Source organism: Prunus avium, chromosome 1 (assembly GCF_965620075.1).
Source record: "Prunus avium chromosome 1, drPruAviu1.hap1.1, whole genome shotgun sequence".
NCBI classification, from domain to species: Eukaryota; Viridiplantae; Streptophyta; class Magnoliopsida; order Rosales; family Rosaceae; genus Prunus; species Prunus avium.
The window spans coordinates 50241149-50261678 of NC_142284.1; the positions used below are offsets into that span (position 1 = coordinate 50241149).

At 39.7% G+C, this 20530-nt stretch overlaps 3 protein-coding genes, 1 long non-coding RNA gene and 1 pseudogene across 5 annotated transcripts; 1 reads left to right on the forward strand and 4 right to left on the reverse strand.

Annotated features, from left to right (window-relative positions):
• Positions 1–2421: 2421 nt before the first annotated feature.
• On the reverse strand, positions 2422–3752 carry LOC148297965 (putative pre-mRNA-splicing factor ATP-dependent RNA helicase DEAH5; annotated as a pseudogene).
• A 3787-nt stretch (positions 3753–7539) lies between these two features.
• Positions 7540–9093, reverse strand: LOC110772484 (uncharacterized). Of its 2 annotated transcripts, XR_015836622.1 has the most exons (3): positions 8885–9093; positions 8443–8669; positions 7540–7837 (listed from the first exon to the last, which is right to left on the reverse strand). It is a non-coding gene; the product is annotated as an uncharacterized LOC110772484 (long non-coding RNA). The 2 variants fall into 2 exon arrangements; XR_015836621.1 differs by lacking the exon at positions 7540–7837 and having other exon boundaries at positions 8147–8669.
• Positions 9094–10884: 1791 nt separating this feature from the next.
• On the reverse strand, positions 10885–13336 carry ZCW7. Its single transcript, XM_021976897.2, has 5 exons — positions 12732–13336; positions 12485–12626; positions 11946–12105; positions 11539–11736; positions 10885–11315 (listed from the first exon to the last, which is right to left on the reverse strand). The coding sequence occupies exons 1-5, from the start codon at positions 13258–13260 to the stop codon at positions 11310–11312; spliced, it is 1035 nt and encodes a 344-aa protein (XP_021832589.1). The 5' UTR covers positions 13261–13336; the 3' UTR covers positions 10885–11309.
• Positions 13337–13473: 137 nt separating this feature from the next.
• Positions 13474–15195, forward strand: LOC110772460 (uncharacterized). The gene is made up of 4 exons (XM_021976898.2): positions 13474–13631; positions 14097–14202; positions 14531–14579; positions 14979–15195. Exons 1-3 carry the CDS (start codon positions 13522–13524, stop codon positions 14543–14545), a joined length of 231 nt encoding a protein of 76 aa, XP_021832590.1. The 5' UTR covers positions 13474–13521; the 3' UTR covers positions 14546–14579; positions 14979–15195.
• Positions 15153–19102, reverse strand: NPGR1 (no pollen germination related 1). Its single transcript, XM_021976894.2, has 6 exons — positions 18567–19102; positions 17889–18180; positions 17519–17777; positions 16072–17303; positions 15835–15982; positions 15153–15683 (listed from the first exon to the last, which is right to left on the reverse strand). Exons 2-6 carry the CDS (start codon positions 18084–18086, stop codon positions 15373–15375), a joined length of 2148 nt encoding a protein of 715 aa, XP_021832586.1. The 5' UTR covers positions 18087–18180; positions 18567–19102; the 3' UTR covers positions 15153–15372.
• Between the last annotated feature and the right edge of the window lie 1428 nt (positions 19103–20530).

The window sequence follows — 20530 nt, forward strand, 5'->3', positions numbered from 1 at the left end:
TAAGAAAATAGTTACCCTTTTTACTTGGGCACTGTTCCCTATTTATAGGGAGGTGAAAATGGGAGTCATGCACAAAGTTTCGATGTAGAACTTTGTGCAAATTGTTGTGGTGGTGACACGTGTCCATGGAGATTAGGTTCGGCAGTTCGGAGCTTCGGCAAGTGGTTGCCGCTTCGGAAGAGTGTTTTCCTTTGGCATGTTGGAAGGTGATGACGTCAGTCACTTTCTAGGGATTTTTCTGTGTGTCCCTTTGGGGGAGAAGGCGTGTCTGCCTTGGTGCTAGTCATTTTGATGCTGAATATGCTCAGTTGATCATGGTGTAAACATATACTATATCCTTTGCAAGCCTATGACCATGTTATAACATAGTGATATCAAAAACACATCAGGAGTTCCATGAATTGTTGGTATCTTCTCCTCATCAATTATCCTATTCACTCAAATTTAGCTCTCCTCTGCCTTTAATAATTACTACTCGTCCAACAACAAAAGATCTCCTACTTTCAATCAGCACTAGAAGAAACATGAATCATATCAAACAAGTCAAGATTGACAGTCAACAAATTAAGTCGACCAAAAAGATAACCACAAACAATTCCAAGAGTTTGAACTTACAAGAGTTGGAATTTACAAACAATTCCTATTCTCAAGCTCAGTAAAAAACATTTAAAAGAAAACCACAAAAACCTGGCTGCACAATAACAACATATCAAATACAAATCTATTTCAACGACTTAAATCTCAATTTTGAACTTCGTTGAATATCTGGCTGGTTTATCAGTATATACTGTTGATGTTCTTTTTTAGGAGGTTCAACTTAGGTAGAAAAGTCTTGGGTCTTTAGCATGGAAGAATGTGCGGACCTTCGGTAACTGAGGAACCTGCAGAAGACAAGGAGGAAGAAGCAGTCGTCAAGCTTCGGACACCGATGTGGTGCCTGCCGAAGGCTCTCTGATGCTTAAATCAGCTATTTGTGGTAAGTTTGGCAGAGTAACAGTAAATGTGAGAAAATAGTTACCCTTTTTACTTGAGCACTGTTCCCTATTTATAGGGAGGTGAAAATGGGAGTCATGCACAAAGTTTCGATGTGGGACTTTGTGCAAATTGTTGTGGTGGTGACACGTGTCCCTGGAGATTAGGTTCGGCAGTCCGGAGCTTCGGCAGGTGTTTGTCACTTTGGAAGAGTGTCTTCCTTCGGCATGTTGGAAGGTGATGACGTAAGTCACTTTCTAGGGATTTGTCTGTGTGTCCCTTTGGGGGAGAAGGTGTGTCTGCCTCGGTGATAGTCATTTTTATACTGGATATGCTTGGTTAATTATGGTGTAAACAGTAGTCCTCCAAGTTCGCGATCAAGAAGTTACTTCTGGGTTGGGAACTTGTGAGGTTTTTTTTTGCATAATTATGACATAGCATTCTTGGTTTGGTAAGAGCCGTAGGGTGTTCCCTAGTCCCCTAAGTTGGCGGGCCAGAAGTTGCAATAATCTTTTGAAGGCATGGTAGGAGTTGTGTGAGCTCAGTAGGCCTTTGGCAAGGACCATGACATTCGGTAGGAGCCCATGTGGGCTTGGGGCCTTGCATGAGCCTTCGACAAGAGGGAATTGTTGTGAGGCATTTGGGCCTTTGATATCAACTTTACCATCCAGCAAGGGGCTAGGGTTTGTTAAGGCATAAGTGTTGGCTATTGAGAACAAGTTTGCGGGCCTTATGGCATACGGCGAGATCCTTGCCGTTCAGCAAGGAGGCCGGGGTGTCGTGGTCTTGAATTTCGGAAGGGGGTTAGGCCCTTGGGTTCCGGCTAAGGCTTCGACAAGAGCAATATGACAGGTTCTTCTTTGCTTCAGTAGGTTACGACACCAAACTGTTGATACTCTTTTTGGGGAGGGTCAACTTAAGTAGAGAAGTCTTGGGTCTTCAACATGGAAGAAAGTGCGGATCTTCGGTGACTGAGGAACCTGCAGAAGACAAGGAGGAAGAAGCAGTCATCAAGCTTTGGACACCGATGTGGTGCCTGCCGAAGGCTCTCCAGTGCTTAAGTCAGCTATTTGTGGTAATTTTGGTAGAGTAATAGTAAATGTGATAAAATAGTTATCCTCTTTACTTGGGCACTATTCCCTATTTATATGGAGGTGAAAATGGGAGTCATGCACAAAGTTTCGATGTGGGACTTTGTGCAAATTGTTGTGGTGGTGACACGTGTCCCTGGAGATTAGGTTCGGCAGTTTGGAGCTTCGGCAAGTGGCTGTCGCTTCGGAAGAATGTCTTTCTTCGGCATGTTGGAAGGTGATGACGTCAGTCACTTTCTAGGGATTTGTCTGTGTGTCCCTTTGGGGGAAAAGGCGTGTCTGCCTTGGTGCTAATCATTTTGATGCTAGATATGCTCGGTTAATCATGGTGCAAACATATACTATATCCTTTGCAAATCTATGACCCTGTTATAACATAGTGATATAAAAAATACATCAGGAGTTTCATGAATTGTTGGTATCTTCTCCTCATCAATTATCCTCTTTAATCAAAGCTAGATACCCCGTGGGATCCAGAAGCCAACCGTTATTACCTTGCCAATCTTTGTAAAATCATTTCCTCCACTGATCACCGGAAGCTGACACCTGAAAATGCACAAGTGAAACCAGAAAATAACCAAAAGAAAAAAGAACAGAAAAACACAACATACACAACGAGATAAAATACAAGCACATACTCCTCCATGATGCTGAGGATATGCTTTCTCAAATCTTGAGCTCTCCTGAAAGCTTGTGGCAAAACAAAATTCTCTTAACACCATTTTACTGATAACTTCCAAGCTTCCCAAGCTTTACAGACTACCATAAACATCTGAAAGCCTCCCCCTCTGTGCAAGAAATGATCCGCCTCTCCTTGTTCTCCTCCTATCCGCCATAAATCTCTTGTCTTGATCATTACAATGATGGTCACCATCTCATCACTGCAACCATTCTCGACGCTTGAAATTAACATCCTTGATAAGGGTGGATCCAGAGGAAACTTGCCATTTTTCTGCCCAAATCGGTCAGCTGCTCCTCCTCATCCAACGCTCCTAGATCCTTGAGCAGTTCCACTAAAGACATGACGCAGCACAAGCAAATAGGTTTTCAAGCGAAAACCCTGAAGAACAATAATCTGGAATCCACCATGAATTTAGAGAGAAATTCTCTTTGAATTATTTCATAAAAATTCAGAATAGTTCAACCAAGCATAACGGCTGACTAAATACATTGTTCTCATCCATTGAACTGCCCTGGGGAGTTATTGAAAACTTAACAGAAAACAAACGGAAAGTCTGTAAATTGAATACAATCTTTAAATGCACTTTTGGAAGGCCAAACGACATCAGAAGCCCAAAATCCACCATATATCATAGCAAAGCAATGTGTTGGACTCGTGACGTTGTTCCATTTTCGAGAAGGTATTATGCGACCTAATCAGAGCTCGGACACCAAATCTGTAAATTCCCACTGCGTCCTTTTTCCCTTCTTCACTCTAATTCTTCTTCAATCCATTCAGCCATTTGTTCTACATCAAGACATAACTACTTGGTGTGGGGAAGCATCAATAAAATCATCCAGGGGATCAATCCCCACAGCTTTCAATGTAAGTAAAGTGTACACTGGGTTGCTTCTCTTGATATGTGGAAAAGCACAAGGGAGCATCGCATTATGGTATACAGACTCATAGAGGCAGAAGCATTTTCCAGGACCTTTAAGTCCGACTCTCCTACAACGATTCTCTGCCATTCTCTTCGAAATGGTTTCAATTCCTGCTACTTCCAGCCCCTGAACTGGATTGTATTAGGTTTTCCCTACAACCCTAGGGTCAATCACGTGGACCACTGATGGGCAATGTCTAAAATATCGATGATATCGGAAATATCGGTAGTCCAAAAACATGAAAATTTCGATGGAAATATCGGGATATTATCGATATCGATAAAAATTGAATAAAAACCACGAAAATTGTAAGAAAAACTTGGAAATTTTTATTGAAACTTTGGAGAATGTTTATTTAGTCAATTATCTATTAGTTTATCACAAAAAATTAGAAGGAAATGCATTGCATGATGGATTTAACTTATTTAAGTTGATTATACAGCGAGCTGGCAAACACTGTGAGTGTAGAAAATATGTAGTAATTAATGAAAAAAGATTAAACACACCATAATCATTTATATATAATGATTTACTACAATATTTTACACTTTATACATTTCATGGTAAGATACATAAGTGACTTAGTACCACATAGAGTTCCTATGAGGTTCAAATTTTTCACTATCTTCATCATCTCTATGTGTAGAGTAAGTGTATTGTGAAGAGTAGTTTTGCATAAGTCCCCAAAATAGTTTTGCATGTAATTGTTAACATACCACCCATATAAATATAAATATTTACGCATATTATCACAAGAACATAAGTGATACGGTGGTTAAGGTGTTGGATGAGTAAAATGGGAGGGGTTCAAATCCCCTAAGACCGTCACCCTCCGAGCTCTCCTTCTCCAAGGGAAGAAAATCCTTCCTAGTTCGCTGATCAACATCCCTCATCGAAAGACTCAACTTCCTACCCGAAACCGAAACCACCTTAACATAAACTTCATGATCCCTCTTCACCACATTGTTTGTGCCTAATAAATCTCGGTCGTAGAGATGACCGAAAGAACTTCCTCTCGGCCCTAGCACCTGCCCATGAACTGAAACATGGCGTTTCATTAGGCATTTGTCTCCTTAAAGGGCAAAAGAAAAGCTGCAAAGACCGCGGTATTATCGGCCGAGGCCGAAGGACGCAAGAGCCATGGCCGAAGATGTTAAGGTCACATCGCCACGTGGCAACAGGGTCCCACACTTCATTTAATGAAGTAATGCCTCTGTTTATTGCAGCAAACCCACTGGCCACGAAAAAGCATTTAATGCACGAGGGAATATGGGAAGTGACTGAAGTCAGGGTTTGGTGATGGGAATCAGAGTGATTAGACGCAAATATTCTCACAAAAAATTCTCACAGCTTGAGAGATTAGGTCACCAGCTATCAGAGCAATAAATGCGTCTCCACGGCCAAGGGTGCAGAACCCACGATCATGGCGGCGGCCGAGATTTACCAGGATTTATGGGGTCACACCACCATGCTTCACAATCCCAAATGCCGATTTGACTACCCACTTGCTATGATCAGGCTCCACCATGCAGATTTTCAGCCTCGATTACTCCTCCAGAGCTCTTCCTATAAATATCAAGCTCAAACTACGTTCAAAGGGTTCAACACCAAACACAAGCCTCCCACGGAGTAAATTATATTTTCCTGTCATTTACATTGTTGTAATGCACTTTCAATACCTTTACTTGCTTTCCTAAGAGTAGTGATAGATTGTAAGGAAAATCCGTTCATCAATATATCATACGACCCTTGACCTTCAAGGCGCCGGAGCACCATCTTTGTTACTCCACTCATCCACCCCATATATCACACGACCGTCGCTCTCTGAGCAACGCGCCGGAGCACCACCCAAAACCCACCATCAACACCACCACTAAACGGCCTTGTAGCTCAGGTCGTGAACCTGACGGCCGAGATCAGTTCCTCTCTCGGCCACAATCGTTTGGTTAGCAGTCAAACTCGAATAGGCGCACCATTTAACCATTTACCCAAACACATCACTCTCTCAAACGCACGGTTGACCGTGCTGGCACGCCCACGCACAACCGCACGGCATCCAAAAGAAGGACGCCACGTGTTGACGCATATCCCCTCGGCCTGGAGTACCAGGCCTTGAGATTTGCGAACAGCCAACACACATCCTTGGCATTACGAATTCTCCGATTCGAAATCTGCGAAACATGAACCAAACCCTCCCTCCCTCCCTGATCATTCAACTGAACAAAGCAACCATTGTCCATCACTCTCGCCACCCTACCCTTATGAACAGTATACAATTCACACCCATCTCTGTTACGTTTATTGCCTAAATCCACATGCCTTATATCCCTGTCTTCATCACTTCTACGCCTCTCATGTCTGTCTCGTTCACTATCTCTATATATATCCCCCATGTCTCCACGTTTATCTTCTTCATCTTCTTCTCTGCAATTTCCATTTTCCTTCACGGGCTCAAAGACTCTGTCGTTCTTCGAGACCTTCTCAGGCTTCAGAGGCTTCGGAAGACGAATTGCGTGAATGATGGTGAAGAGTGTACGGACAAAGTAATCCGCCATCTGGGCACCGTTTTCCTGCAATTTGGAATTGAACTCGTCGACAGTCTCGCAACTTCGTCCCAAGTCAGTAATGAACTCTACAAGAACAACGTCACCCAACCCTGTATGAGTTTCGAGCTCTGAAACTACCTTGGAGAGCAAAGAAAGGTGGTTGAGCTTCATGAAAACATCTTCCGTGGCAGCAGCCATACTTGTTGACTGGAGATTGATCGATTCGAAAAAGAAAAGGTCACGTACGATGGTTTGCTATAAACTAGAAATAGAAAATTGGGAAATTTTGAGTTATGAGCAGAACTCAACTTACGATTTTGGAACCCTGATTCAAGGCTTTTTATAGATGATTTAGTCCTTTACCTATTTGGTATATTTGCCTGCTCTCAACCAAACCTAGTGAGTTTGGGAGATTTTGTTTTAGTTTTAGTCCTTTACATATTGGGTTCAGGATTAAATTTGCCGACTTACCGAGCGAGTTTAGGAGATTTTGAATTTGTTTTAGTCCTTTTTTTTTGGGTCTGGATAATTTGTTTCAAGTCCTTTAAACATCGGGTTTGGGATATGTTTGCTTGCCGACTACGAAACCTAGGGCCTCTTTGGTGGGTTTAGTTAGTTAACTGGATTGAATTCATATTTCTAGTCAAAATTACATTGGACCGGATTATGAAATTCCATTAGACCGGATTATGAAATTATATTGAACCGGATTGCACATAATCAGGTGAAAGCCTAAAGTGATGAGAAATGCAGTTTTGTGGTCCTTAAAATTTCTCCTTGCAAGCAAAGTTGATATTTGGTTGTAAACGGTCGAGGACATAATATGTTAGAGCTGGGCACAATTTCGCGTCAACTTGATCAAACCTGTCGACCTAATCATATGGGGTTGGCCTAAAAATAAGTGGGTATTGGGTTCAAAAAATCATAAACCACTATGTACATGTTGGGTTACAAATTGGAACCAAAACTTAAAAACTAAGTTTAATTTTGAGTTAACCAAACCCGACCAAATCACCCAACTCAATCACAAAAAATTTGAGTTAAGTTGGGTTAGCCTAATAATGAGTTGGTATTGGGTCTAAGAAAAAAAAAATCGCTATATATTGAATTGGGTTACAGGGTTGGAACTAAAGCCGACCCAACCAAACCCATTAAAGTATTATGTATTTAATAATTTTTCCAGAGAGTGTTGTGCTAATTAATTTCCTATGAATCACTAATGTGTGTTGTTGGGCAAGTAACATGCTCAATTCCAATTTTGTCAAAGCCTAGCCAAGAATTTGATTATAACATGAGAAATCCCAAATGGCCTCTCAGCTTGTAGTTCCCTTGAAATTCATTCCCCTTGTAACCAAGAAACATTAGAATCAATCTCACCTGATTCATTCTTGCATGTAAACAGGCTTCTTTATTTAAGCAGTAGTCTAAAGAAAGCACAGTAAATTAAATTTAGCAACACTGGCCTTAATTATAAGCAGTAGTCTAAAGTCAAACACCCAACTTATGCTTCAATAAGCATGCCACATCCCATGGTACCAACCAAGTGGAAAAAGTGGGTCTTCACTTGCGAGTTTTGGACTGGCAGGAACTGTCTCGAAGCTTTTCACGAACTATTTCCCGGCCTCTCTACCCAAAACCAAAGAAGAAGAATTATTTGGAAGAATACACAGCATTATTATGAACCGAAAAGTCCAAAAGAGTACACAAATTTGTTTTGGGTTTGGATGATGGTGTTCTATCAAATTCAAAATAAGAAAATAAACTTTGATCACAACTCCAAAACACAGTTTCATTCAAGTCAGCACAAAGAAGAAAAGTATTGTGGTCATAAGTGTATATGGGGCTGTCTTTTGGATGTTTATGTTGGTTTCCAATGGTGTAATCTTTTAGCGACTTTATATTTGTGTTAAGATATGATGTGAGAATGAAACAACATGACAACATTATAAATTATAGAAAGTAATTTTTTTACATATTTTTTTTTTTTGCACCATCAATGATATTACAGCACATAATAATGAATTTTGGAAATCATCCTTGCCTCTAGCCCTTACAAATCTCTGATTCTCCCACCTGCTATGCTAACCAAATCAAAGCAACCAACACAGCAAAATATCTTACTACTCAAGCACTCAAAAAACTTACACCCAAGACCACTCCAAGTAACAAAAAATTCAGTGATGAGGACATAAAAATGGGGCCATACAAAGCCTGTGAAGTTGAACACTTACGACGCGGCAGGACCATCTTCAGTTGACTGAATGAATTCTATCTTCGCATTGTAGATCGGGAAGCTGGTAGTGAATAGAGAGTTTTTCCAGCAGCATCCTCCTTCTTCCTCTCACCAGTTTTCCCAGTAGCATCCTCCTTCTTCTTCCTCTCACCAGTTTTCCCAGTAGCATCCTCCTTCTTCCTCTCACCAGCCTGTGGCAAAGTGTTTCCTTCTCTACGCTCCTCCCTGAGTGCAGTTTGATATGACTAAATTAAGGTACATGTTGATTATTACCGCGTAAAAAAACCAATATACTATTAAGTAAAGGCATATCATTACGCCAATTGTCATTAAATAATTAATTACACTAGTCAGGTCACCATGCCTAAATCGTAAACCCTAAACCCTAATTAACCAACTGTAGAAAGAAATTAACAACTGTTAATTGACTAACAGAATACCTTTTCAACCGACGCCAAAGGACCTCATTGACCTCAATCTCAAGTACTTCCTTCTCATCCTCAGACCCATCTTCTCTAAAACCCGAAACAGCCGACACACAAGCCATCGTTGGAGATTGATCCAATTCCAGATCGAAACACGCGATGCTTTGCGAGGAAAGGGAAAACTTTCTGAGTTATTATGAGCAAAATTTTAGGGTTTGGCTTTGAAGGCTGTTATAAACGCAACGACATGTCGGTTGGGCATTTTCATTTTCTTGGGCTATAAAGACTTGGCAATGGAGTCTAGCCCAGTAGAAAAGGGCCTTGACTTGCAGACTAGAGATCTCATATTCGAATCCTCACGGCATCATAGTTGTATGTGTGTGCGTGAGAAATTCCCCTCCCTTATAGTTTAAATTATCGCTTGTACTTAAAAAAAAAACAATAATTGGGTAATTAGACCCAAGATTTATGTTTAAATATGCAGACTCGCCCTATATGTAAGTTTCTGCAAAAGAGCAGAAGCCTTCAGAAAGAGGACAACCCACAACAGATCTGAGTATCCAAAATATTCATCAGGTACATCTAAGCACAACTCCGATTGCTTAAGATGCCCAAGTGGCGCTATGTTTTCCTGCAATCTTGTCATTTGCAAATTCAGACACATCATAAGAAAGATGTATAAGTTGAGGTTAATTACATTCTATATAGTAATTAATATTTACTTATATAGCTTACTTGTCCATGAAACATGTGCAGGGTGAGATTTTCAAGCTAAGCAAACCAGTTAAGTGTGAAATTAAAGGAGGTATCATGTGCTCTTTCCATGTGCAGAATAATATCTTTGTCAATTGAGGACATCATTGAATTTGAGATGGCCGCGATGTTCAACAACAGTGAGTTTCAGTGCAGAAATCGTAACATCCCATTCGTTGAAACAGTCAATCACCTCCAGACAGCGAAGGGATGTAGCAACAATCTCAAAATTATATGGCAATATGCACCTTCTCAAGCGCAAGAATTCAAGATAGGACCTATTGATTGGCTCTCAGCTCTTGCCTTCCTGCTTTTGCATTCTTTAAAAATGATTGAAAGTTAGCATGAATCCTCTTTACTGATAAACCACTTTCGTAAATTAGGTCACTGTTCATTTAGAATGAACTCACTTTAAAGGTGAGACAGAGTAAATTAGTACTTGTTGCTAGTGAGAGTTTATAATGAACTTACTTTAAAGGTGAGTCTATAATGTGCTGCACAATTGTTGCAGTGGAATTGCTCTCACTAGCAACAAGTACTACTTTACTCTGTCTCACCTTTAAAGTGAGTTCATTCCAAATGAACAGTGACCTAATTTATGAAAGTGGTGGATTCATACTAACTTTCAATCATTTTTTAAGAAGGCAAGAGCTTCAGCAGAGTCTCTCCAGAAGAAAGCACCAATGAAACGCGGCATTTTGCTTATTCACTCTGTCAAAGAGGTGCCACGACGGCGTTTGGCATGGCTGGCCAGGTGCCACAACGTGTAATTGCCAAAAAAGGCAAAAGTCACAGATTGAGAAGGGAGAGGGAGATGGGGCTGCGATAGAGGCAACAATGCACTGAGAAGGTATATATAGATTTGATTTTGGATTGGTTAATAATTGTCCTTTAATAAATTTTGTGTTTTTCGTTTTAATTTAATAATGGAGAGGGAAAAATAAGATTAACGTGCCGAAAACTGTCATGCCATTTTTGTTTCTCATCCATTTACATGATACAGGTGAGCCACAGTGTATGATAAGCAGGATGGAGAGTCCTGATCTATCTATGTTCTGTCCATTACTTTTGTGGACTGGGCTTACTAGATATTTCACCTTTTTCTAATTGAAAATTCATAATTAGAATGCAGAAACAAGAAACACATGAATTCAAAATTTCCTTTACCAGTCAAACATATTCATTGAATGACAAAACCGAAGAAGAAAAGCTCAGAATAATTAAAACGTGACTGTTATTTGTGTTAAGATATGATGCGAGAATGAAATAACAATATGAACTCCTATCGGGGTTCTTAACATATAAAGACTTGACAACATTATAAACTCTTATCGGGTTCTTACAAATCTCTTACTATTCAAATCAAATCGACCAACATAGTCTTCTCTACTCAATTTCTTACTATTCAAGCCCTCAAATTCTTACACCCAAGACCAAGGATACATTACAAACCGCTAGGGGAAAAAAGGGATGATGAAGCAAATAGCAAACATTTCTTTTTTTCACGGTTGAAAAGCCCCACTTGAATGTACGATTTAACAACTCTGAAAAAATAAAGTGCTGCTGTGATGTTGTGCAAGGCTATAAGAGAGTTCAAGACTATAGTCTTTTCTGTCATACGATGACTCATACCATATTCAAACACTTCAAACTCCCAGCTCCAGAAGGAATTTTCAGATCAACTGCCCTATTCCTGTATTCAAACAGAAACATTTATGTCACCATTGGAGAGAACACCAAAAAGGCTTGTAGAAAGGTGAAGTTTCCTTTTTGGTAAATAAATGGTAACCATATAAACATAAGATTTGCTAGTTGCTTTGAGTTCGGCCAGTGGACCAATTATAGCTGGACCCATCTGGGAAACATAGAAAGCTCCCAACTGTTTTACTTGTTTATTTTTGCATTTAGTTTCTAACCTTAAACCTCTTGCGGGGAGCTTGGTTGGAACTGAATTGAGAGATGTGTTGCCGATGCCTTGGAGCTTCACTTCTGTGATGTGTTGTTGCTGTTTCCCGTATCCTGCTACTATTTTCATGTGGTTGATTTCTTGAGAATCGGAAAAATCCATCCTTGTCCCACGTAACCTCATAATCAGCCCTCAATTGAGATCCTTGCTGCTCCACAGAAAGGAACGTTTAGTTACCACCAAGAAAAAAAAAAATTCAGATTACCAAGTCCAAACATAAATTCCACTACAGGTTCTTTTAGCATCATATCTCAATGCTTGAAATCTAGCATTTTGACAAGCTTGATTGCCAACACTCTTTATATCACTCCTAACAAAATTATAAGAACTGTATAACGAGAAAAAACAACCGCTTACCTTCTGGAATGAGCGGCCACATAACACCTTGAAAGTATTATAGAAGTCCTGGTATTTCTCGAACTGAACCACAATCTTACAATGGAGACCTGAAATTAAGTCCCCACCATCTTCGTTCGCATCCTTACCTAGACCATCGTCCTCAGCAACATTAAGATTCCTAAAGATTGTAATTTAAAAGGGGCAGCAACAGGAATGATATATGATTAGCTAAGGCCATTACGCCATGGACACTAGTGAGGATACACATATGAGCTATTCTCAAATGGGCAATCAAAGCACATTATAACGTTAATGCAATAACAAAGACAACGAGAAAAAACTTGAAGATTGCAATATAGCTTCGCATGTTTGCTGTTCTTTTTCTTTTGTTAAGTACCTTTTTTAGCTCAATCAAAACATTAGTGTTTAGGCAAACGTTTAGAACTAAAGTACAGTTGATGAAAAGCTAGTGTTCAAAAATTACATATGATTCATACACATCAGGATTTCTATAAAACAATAAGAAATAGAGTTGGAGAACAAAGACGTTGGCATGCCTTATCTTCCCAAATGTAGAAAAGATGGTATGGGTAACCAGCATTGAAGGCTTCGAAGAAACCCGGGGCTCTGCAAACCAGCGTGACGGCGCACCCCTCAGTATTATGGTATCAGGCTCTTGCCTCCCACTCCTCGAAAGCCCTGCAAAAGGAACCAAACTTTATCGAACCAAATTCACTTAAATTGAACTCCATCGAAATTCAAAGCTGAACCTGAGGCTCTGAGCCGATAAAAATCATTACAAACCCCGACTTCCAAAAGCGTAAAACTCCTCCCAAGCTTTCTTCATGGCCTCAAAATTATCAGACTCCGGAACGTCGACGTTTAGCTTGTACTTGACCCCTTCGATATTGAGCTCAATCCCATCCATTTTCTCAACAATGTACTTTCTCCAGTCCAGGAACTTCTTCTCCAACTCCTTTACGTCCTTTTCTTCTTCCTCGCCATCGTTTCTCTTACTGGTCTTGTTCAGAAACCCCAGGTCACGAATGAACAGTGTACCGAAAGCTACAGGATCGTCGCGCTTGCGCTTCTTGAGGTCCTTGAGCCGTCTGATCTGGAGGTCATCTTCAGGGACGGTGATGGAGACAGAAAGCGAGTTCTTTAGGAAGTCTATGAGCGTCTGCTTCATCTTCCACTCATCAATGGGTTTGGTCACAACTTGGCTCGACGAGTACACTGTGAGATTGAGCCTAACGCGTGGCACCAGCGACAGTCCATTCTCTATCTCTAGAGTTTCAGTAGGCTGTAGTGAATCCAACGGTTTGGTCGTCATCTCTGCAAATTAGGTTTCAGAAGAAGCCAATAGCTTCCGCAGAGTCTCTCAAGAAGAAGGCAAAACCAATGAATCGCCGCGTTTAGCTTATTTAATCTATCATAGATATACCACGACGTCGTTTGGCAAGATGACAAGATGCTCTCACTTTATGACGTGGCACGCGGCAATCGATCCGGACATCGCAACGTGTAATTACCAAAAAACAGAAACTGTATAAGAAGTCAATCGAAGCAAAAGTCTCAGATTGAGAAGAGAGAGATGGGGCTGCTGTGTTGTTTCGATGGAGGCAACAATGCACAGAGAAAAGAAGAAGACAGAATAGCCTCCGCGGAAGCTCTTGCCAAAGCTGCCGAAGCGGCCCAGAGAAGGTATATATAGATTTTCTCAATCGATCGTTTTCATTTGCGAAATTTGGATATCTGAATTCGTTTGGGCATCGTCAATTGACATCTAGTTGCAACCGAACTTACGTAAAGATGTGATTTTTGGATCGGTTAATAATTTTCCTTTCATAAAGTATATGTTTTTCGTTTAATTTCATCATGGATAGGGAAAAATTAGATGAAAGTGATGACGGAAAAAGGAAACAAAAAGTGGTTTATGAAACGGATTTAACTTTTTGTAAACACATAAAATTGCCTCTGTATTTAAGCAATTTTCAACGCCATAGGATATTTCTGCCTGCAGGATTTGGCTTTGTTTGTAATAATAATAAAATTAAAACGTGTGTTTGCTAGGATTATATGGCAACTCCATGGAGACTTTACTTATGTACCCACATAATGGTTTGTTAATTATTTGAATGTACTTATATAATGCAACCACAATTGCAGGCAAGAAGAATTCGAAAAGTCTGCAGCAGGAAGAGCTGCACGTGCACAGCAACAGGCGGTTGCAAAGCAAGCTGCCAGCGCTAACAAAGGCGAACCAGTATTAAAGGTTTGAGTACTGAATTTCCAAGTTTTTTGTTGGAAAATTGATGCTGATGTATCTGAGCTACACTGTCAACATCTTCAATAATATCATAGGACTGTCCTGTAGGTTTTAGTGGTTTAAATGCCAATCTCTGTTGCTTTTATGCTAATTTTATATGATGCTGAGAAAATATGACCTATGATGTCATTCTATGATGAATCTTATTCTTATGATGTGCTGGGTTTCAAATTTTTTTGCGACCCTTACACTCTTGATACCAAAGTGTGATGTGCATGTTTGTTGAAATCAGATAGTTCATATGTTTGACTATTTGTTTGTGTTGTGGATGCAGTGGTCGATGGGTTGAGGCAGAGCGTTCGTCTCTCCAACAACTTCCAATTGTAAGTCTATGAACGGGATATACCCTGTAAAATGAGTTTTCTGTGAGTTATCATCCTGTGATGGTTTCAACTTATGGGTGAAAATAAGTTTCATATGACACACATCATTGTAGGCTATATGTCCGTCCGTTTTGGGCGTATTATCTTTGATATATGGGACTTTAGAAAAGATAAAGTGGTAAAGAACGTCTATGTAACAGGGTGAATATTAATTCTGATAGACAGGATTTTCTTTTTGTCTAAGAATTTCTTAAGCAAGAAAGATAGTGTTATAGCTATCACATTCAAGAAGTTCACACCTGCAGTCATGCAGCAACAGTTTTTTTCTTTCTTTTTTATAAACAGATTCGACATTTTTGTTTTTGTTGTTCCCACATTTTACGTTTGTTTTCTCTGCAGTGTTTATACAGATACAACCATGTTTGGACTGCCAATTCCTCTTCTGCCTATTACAAATACTCCAGATCTCCAAAGCAAACTTTGTTTATCAATCAACATTCACTCTGTCATTTATTGTGTATATGGAATGTCAGGAGAACAATAACAATTGCAAAATTCTTGCTTTGGTGCATCTTCTAATAATGAAATCTGGCCATTCATTTCTCTGTGCAACAAATTTTAGTTTTGCTTATAGTTGCTCCATCTAGTGACATAATTTCGACTACAATTTATCAGTGGAACAAGCAATAACCATCCTCCTATACGTACAAAGTCTATTATTCTCAAAGGAGCCTTCTCTTTATATTGGAGCTGACAGTGTATACTTGAGAATAAGTGGGAAGCCACAAAATTATTACACAAAACTTTGAACTGGGGCTGACAGCTGAAGCTCATGTGCAGCTTGAAAAAAGTCTGCTGCTTGTTGTAAGGAGCCTTCTCTTTTCGAAATCAATCCCAGGTTCAACCATGCCTCATGGTTCGTCGGTTCTAATCGTAGCGCATTCATTAAAAAGCTTCTAGCTATAGGGAGCGATTGGCTACCAAGTTTCATCAATACTTCTGCAGTAGAAACAATGCTTGGAACATAATCTGGCTCTATTGACAATGAGACTGAGAATGAAATTAGGGCTTCCCTGTATTGTGATTGAGCTTCAAACAACATACCTGCAAATGAGTGAGGGGCATTAGATGATTGGATATGAATTGAAGTAATATAAGCAATATAAGCTCTCAAGAATTTGTTTCTCATGCTCATACACAATCATTTATCGTATCTTAACATTTGAACGACAATAAAATGGAGGGAAAATCCAACCTGTGGTATGCCAACTATGGGCAGAATAAAATTCAATCAACTTGGCTTTGTTGACACATATTTCTGCGTCAGTCCACAAACCAAGTTTTGTATAAATGTTTGCCAAGTCCCGCCAGGCTTCCTTCTCCAAATTTCTTCCCACAAATTCCTGCAGCGGAAAGACTAGAAGGTTTAACAGAGAAAGGGCAAAAACGTAGTGACTTCGAAAAGTGATTTTACTCGTTAAGGAATGCAAACCTCAGAATGGAAGGTTGGCTCTTGCTCAGAGTTTTTAGCTTGTAGATCCCTCTGTGCTTGAACAAGAGTTAGCAATATTCTGTAGGTTTCTATAGCTTGCTTGGGATGTTCCTGAGCAACTTGTAGCACAGCTTTCAATCTGAGCAGTTCTAACTGATCCACTCTTCCGGCTTCGTCCAAAGCAAATTCAACTATGGTTTCAGCGTCCTTGAAGCGCTGCTCTGCAGAAACTACAAGGGCTAATAGCTTCCAACCTTGTCCTGAGCTACCAGCCATCATATCGGAGTACTTCATTGCATTATTGAAAGCTGCATCCAGATTCCTCTGCACTGCATTTTCCAGGCCAAGACTAAACATCACCTCAGGATCCTCCTCCTCATTACGAACAGCATGGTTTAGAGAGTTCAGAGACTCTCTTTGAAAAAACATTCTTTCAGAATCCAATACAGAAGCTCTTGCTGCACCGCCATAGCAAACACCAAGAAATTTATGAACTTGACCCATGAAATGCTCACATTGATGATTTACCAAGTCAATGGCTTTACGCGAAAATGCTATCCCTTCACGAGCATGAATTGGATCTTGGGAACACAATTTTGCTCCCAAGAGAAAAGAGGAGAAGTGGGGCTTGTTCTTTCCTTCTGAACAGCCAGCAACCTTTTTCAAAAGGTTCAAAGCTACTTCATTTTGTCCACAGGCACTATAACAAAGAGCAAGAAAGTACCATCTCTCAGCTCGTCTATATAATCCCGGAAGTGCTTGCTCCACATGATCTGCTAATAATTCAAACAATCCGGTAACAGAAAGTGCATAAGTCAGATGATCCATAATTTCTGGATCCCACTTTATCTCGCGCAAAGCCACCTTTTTTATAAGTATCAACAACAACAAAATTGCTTCTTCTGTATTATTTTTGGGCATAGTTGTGCCCCATATTTGTAACTGAGGAGGAAGGCTTGCTTCAACACCACCATAGAGTAACGTGCAAGCTAAGTTTTTCTGAACATTAGCCAACCTCTTAGGTTCCAAATTCCATGGCTTGACTAGAGCCCGGCGATATGCAGTAATAGCTTCGTCAAGATAGCCTGCCTTTATCCATAAACTGGGGAGCAACTCTAGTGCTTTGTGAAACATGTCCTGCAATTTGCAGTCCTCACAGATGTCATCAAGCATTCCATTAGGTAGTGCCAACTCAACTGTATCAAGAATAACTTTGCACTCCTTTGCAGCCTCTGATAAATAAGAAAGTATGAGAACTTCCAAACTAATCAATACCATAAAAAGAAATCAATATGCCAATCTCAATGCAATCTAATTTACTGGAGAATTTGATGCCCAATGCCATCTACCAATCTCAATCAAAAGCTGAATTATGCTCCAAATCAAAAAAAACTTCCCATCAATTATGAAAGGAACACATAAGCAACCATGAAAGAGTATGCAATACCTATAAATCTTCCAAGTTCCCCCAGTGATCTTGCCTTAAGTAATATTGCTTCAATAAGTAGGCTCACAGAGTGCATAGACATGACATTGGGAAGCACGTGATCGCCTTTAGGACGTGGTTTTTTCTGCCTAATTCTCTCAACAATGGCCTTGGCCATCCTTGGAGTTAAACTTCTAATGTCAATACCTTGAAACACCTGAAGAGCAGCATCAAAATTCCCTCTTTGGAATTCAAGCCTCCCCAGCAAGGCCCTGGCTTCCTGAAGCTCATTCAGAAGGGATATATCAAAATTTGTAGAACAAAGAGGCCAGTTGTATGAACAAGCTAGTTTCATGTAATCAAATTTACTTCAGAAAACAAGAAGACCCACCTCATAGTTCAAAGATAGAGCTTCTTTTAGAGTGGATTCAGCTTCATCTACTTGGATGTCTTCAAATTTTGACTCCCAGTCTCCGGTCCTCGACGAAAGACCACTGGCCGAAAAGTCCCTCGTGGCAAGTGACTCCGGCGAGTGAGGTGGCTCTGGCTCTTCGAATTTGAATTGCTCTCCTGAACAAGCACACAGCATCTTGTCCAAAGATGAACTTGGATAGTTATGATTTCACCCAGAAAATCTGAGGCAACAAAATCACTTCTTTGTGATTTGTTTCATGTGTGTCCGCCTAGAAATGAGTTGTACAAACATGTCATTATCATTAAGCCAACATCCAGTTTGCTGCTATTATTGAAGAAACAAAATCAACGCAAGCAACAACGGAAATACGTAATGAGTTGTACGGATTAAACAATGGTCAAAAAACACAAAGAAACAATGTAGATCCCCAAAGCAGCATAGGCCTTACCGAACAACAAAACCCAGCAAAATCAAAGTATTATAATAACAAACAAACACAGAAAAAGACACTGTTAATAAAGGGGATAGATTTGGAGGCAAAAGACCGAGTCTTTGAAAGAGAGAAATAAGCAGAAGACAATCAGGTCGAGAAGAAAGTCGAGGAAGTTGAAAAGGGCAAGACAAACAAAGATAACAAAAAAAAAATTAACCTACCCAGACAGAAAGAAAAACGCAATCTGTAGCAGTTGTCGAAAGCTTGAAAGCTACCTCTCAGTTCAAGTCTCGGTTTTCTGGTTTTTCAGAATTTGGAATCTTTTCGTTTTCTCAGGTTCAATAAACCCAATGCCGAGTGCGTGACGATGGAAAACAAATATAATAAGCTGGATTAAATGATCTGATATTGATGTTTTGGTCTTTTTCTATCAGCTGACTTTGCTTGGTACAGAAAGCTTTGCCTGCCTAGGTCCTGCCTAGGCAAAAGTTGCTGCAGACTTGCAGGCCTCAAGACATTAGTGGGATAGGCTAATTAGTGTTTGTGTTTAGCATCTGCAGTCTAAAAACTATTGTGGTAAACTATAAATTAGCTAATCAAGTGATGTTCTTTGAATAACATAATATAACTATTGGGTGGGAAAAGCAAAATTTGTGGTGGATTTTGAAATATATGGCAGAAAAAGAAAGTAGAGAATAGCTGTTGCTTCAGAAATAATCTCCTTCCTTGTATGGACATAGATATAATTCAATTGTAAGCAAAGTCTTTGCTTGTATAAAAGGGGCCACATTGGCTGAAGAGACAAAGGTGCCCATATCACTCCAAATCCAAGAAAGAAAGAAAAAAGTAGCAGCATTTTGAATTCAAAATAGCTGGATTGGCTTGGTTGTGTTTTGACATCTGCTAGAGCATGTGTTGTGATTATGGGTTGCTGACTGGGCTTGCTGGTTGGCCTCTTCATTTGTTTATTCAGCTAACATGATATCATGTCCAAGGCCTCTGCATTTGTTTATTCAGATTTCTTTGTTTGGAGGTTAAAAGTTACTGGAAATTTGAAATATTATGGTTCTTTTAACATATATTAAGCAATAGATTAAGCAAAAGTAGGACATCATGGTACCACTTAGATATAGATAGCCTTTTTTTGCAGTCTTTTTCTTTTGAGGTTTAAAAAATCTATCTTTTGCCTTCTCCGGCATCGCACAGGCACGTTGCTCAAGAAGAACAAATTAAACAGACCCCAATGCTCCAATGGTCTAATATTCCAAAGATAAAACACACCGTGCAACGAGATTGGCGCATCTTATTCTTGCTTAATTATCGCATTATTAGCAGACACCAAAATACAGACCAACTCTTTGAGAAATTATCATATGGGTGAATGAAAAAGTTTCCGGCGCTTATAACACTAAGACAAGTCATACCACATAGCCGTATTACTACGATGTCACGCTATAGTTACTCCAAATCTTCACACTGTAAAATTACATGAAATTACTTTTACTATATTTTTTTAATGTAAAATAGAAAAACCCCACGTGATGGGCCAACTTTTTTTTCCCTCATATGTCACCAGAGATTCTAGTAGTCTGAGAGATCCACGGGGAGGGAGCAGAGTACAGTGATGGTTTTGGTGTCGTTTTGCAACTTTTCTGCAAATGGGCTTCTGACACATTGAGCTGAGAGTGTCCTCCTTCCCGGTAATCCCCTTTGCTTTGCAGCTTTTCTTCGGGGAGTCCCACTTCCACCTCCTCACGTCCTCCCAATTCATATTCATATTCTCACTCTCACAACTTCACAATTTGGCTGATGCCTTCAATTATTGCTTACTAAATATACAACAACCAGTTTTAATTTTTGATTTACGAAAAATAAAATAAAAGTAAGTAATAGTTGACTTCAAAAAATAAAAATAAAAAACTCCAACCTCCTCCCTTGGCACGCATCATCTGCTTCATTAACAAAAAGCACTAGTTGGCTTATAACATGAGTGGAGTATAACATGATGCTCTAACGTTAAAATTACCCGTAGAAAAAAAAAGTAAACAATGTGAATCGAAACAAATCTTGGGAAGAACTATCTGTAGGTGATAGATAAATATAAAGTAGTGTCAAATAATCAAATTATTACAAGAGTATAAAGCCCCTCATTTAGTTACGAATTCTTGGCAAGATATAATGTATA

What these genes read in the sequence shown, in the direction of transcription:
- NPGR1 (XM_021976894.2), bottom strand. Translation starts at nt 18,086, where the DNA reads ATGCTGTGTGCTTGTTCAGGAGAGCAATTCAAATTCGAAGAGCCAGAG. An exon ending in GGAACTTGGAAGATTTATAG is followed by an intron (nt 17,304 to 17,518) that starts GTATTGCATACT and finishes CTTATTTATCAG; the next exon opens with AGGCTGCAAAGGAGTGCAAA. An exon ending in CCATAGTTGGCATACCACAG is followed by an intron (nt 15,684 to 15,834) that starts GTTGGATTTTCC and finishes ACTCATTTGCAG; the next exon opens with GTATGTTGTTTGAAGCTCAA.
- LOC110772460 (XM_021976898.2), top strand. Translation starts at nt 13,522, where the DNA reads ATGGGGCTGCTGTGTTGTTTCGATGGAGGCAACAATGCACAGAGAAAA. An exon ending in GCCGAAGCGGCCCAGAGAAG is followed by an intron (nt 13,632 to 14,096) that starts GTATATATAGAT and finishes CCACAATTGCAG; the next exon opens with GCAAGAAGAATTCGAAAAGT.
- ZCW7 (XM_021976897.2), bottom strand. Translation starts at nt 13,260, where the DNA reads ATGACGACCAAACCGTTGGATTCACTACAGCCTACTGAAACTCTAGAG. An exon ending in TTACGCTTTTGGAAGTCGGG is followed by an intron (nt 12,627 to 12,731) that starts GTTTGTAATGAT and finishes TTCCTTTTGCAG; the next exon opens with GGCTTTCGAGGAGTGGGAGG. An exon ending in GTGGCCGCTCATTCCAGAAG is followed by an intron (nt 11,737 to 11,945) that starts GTAAGCGGTTGT and finishes TCTGTGGAGCAG; the next exon opens with CAAGGATCTCAATTGAGGGC.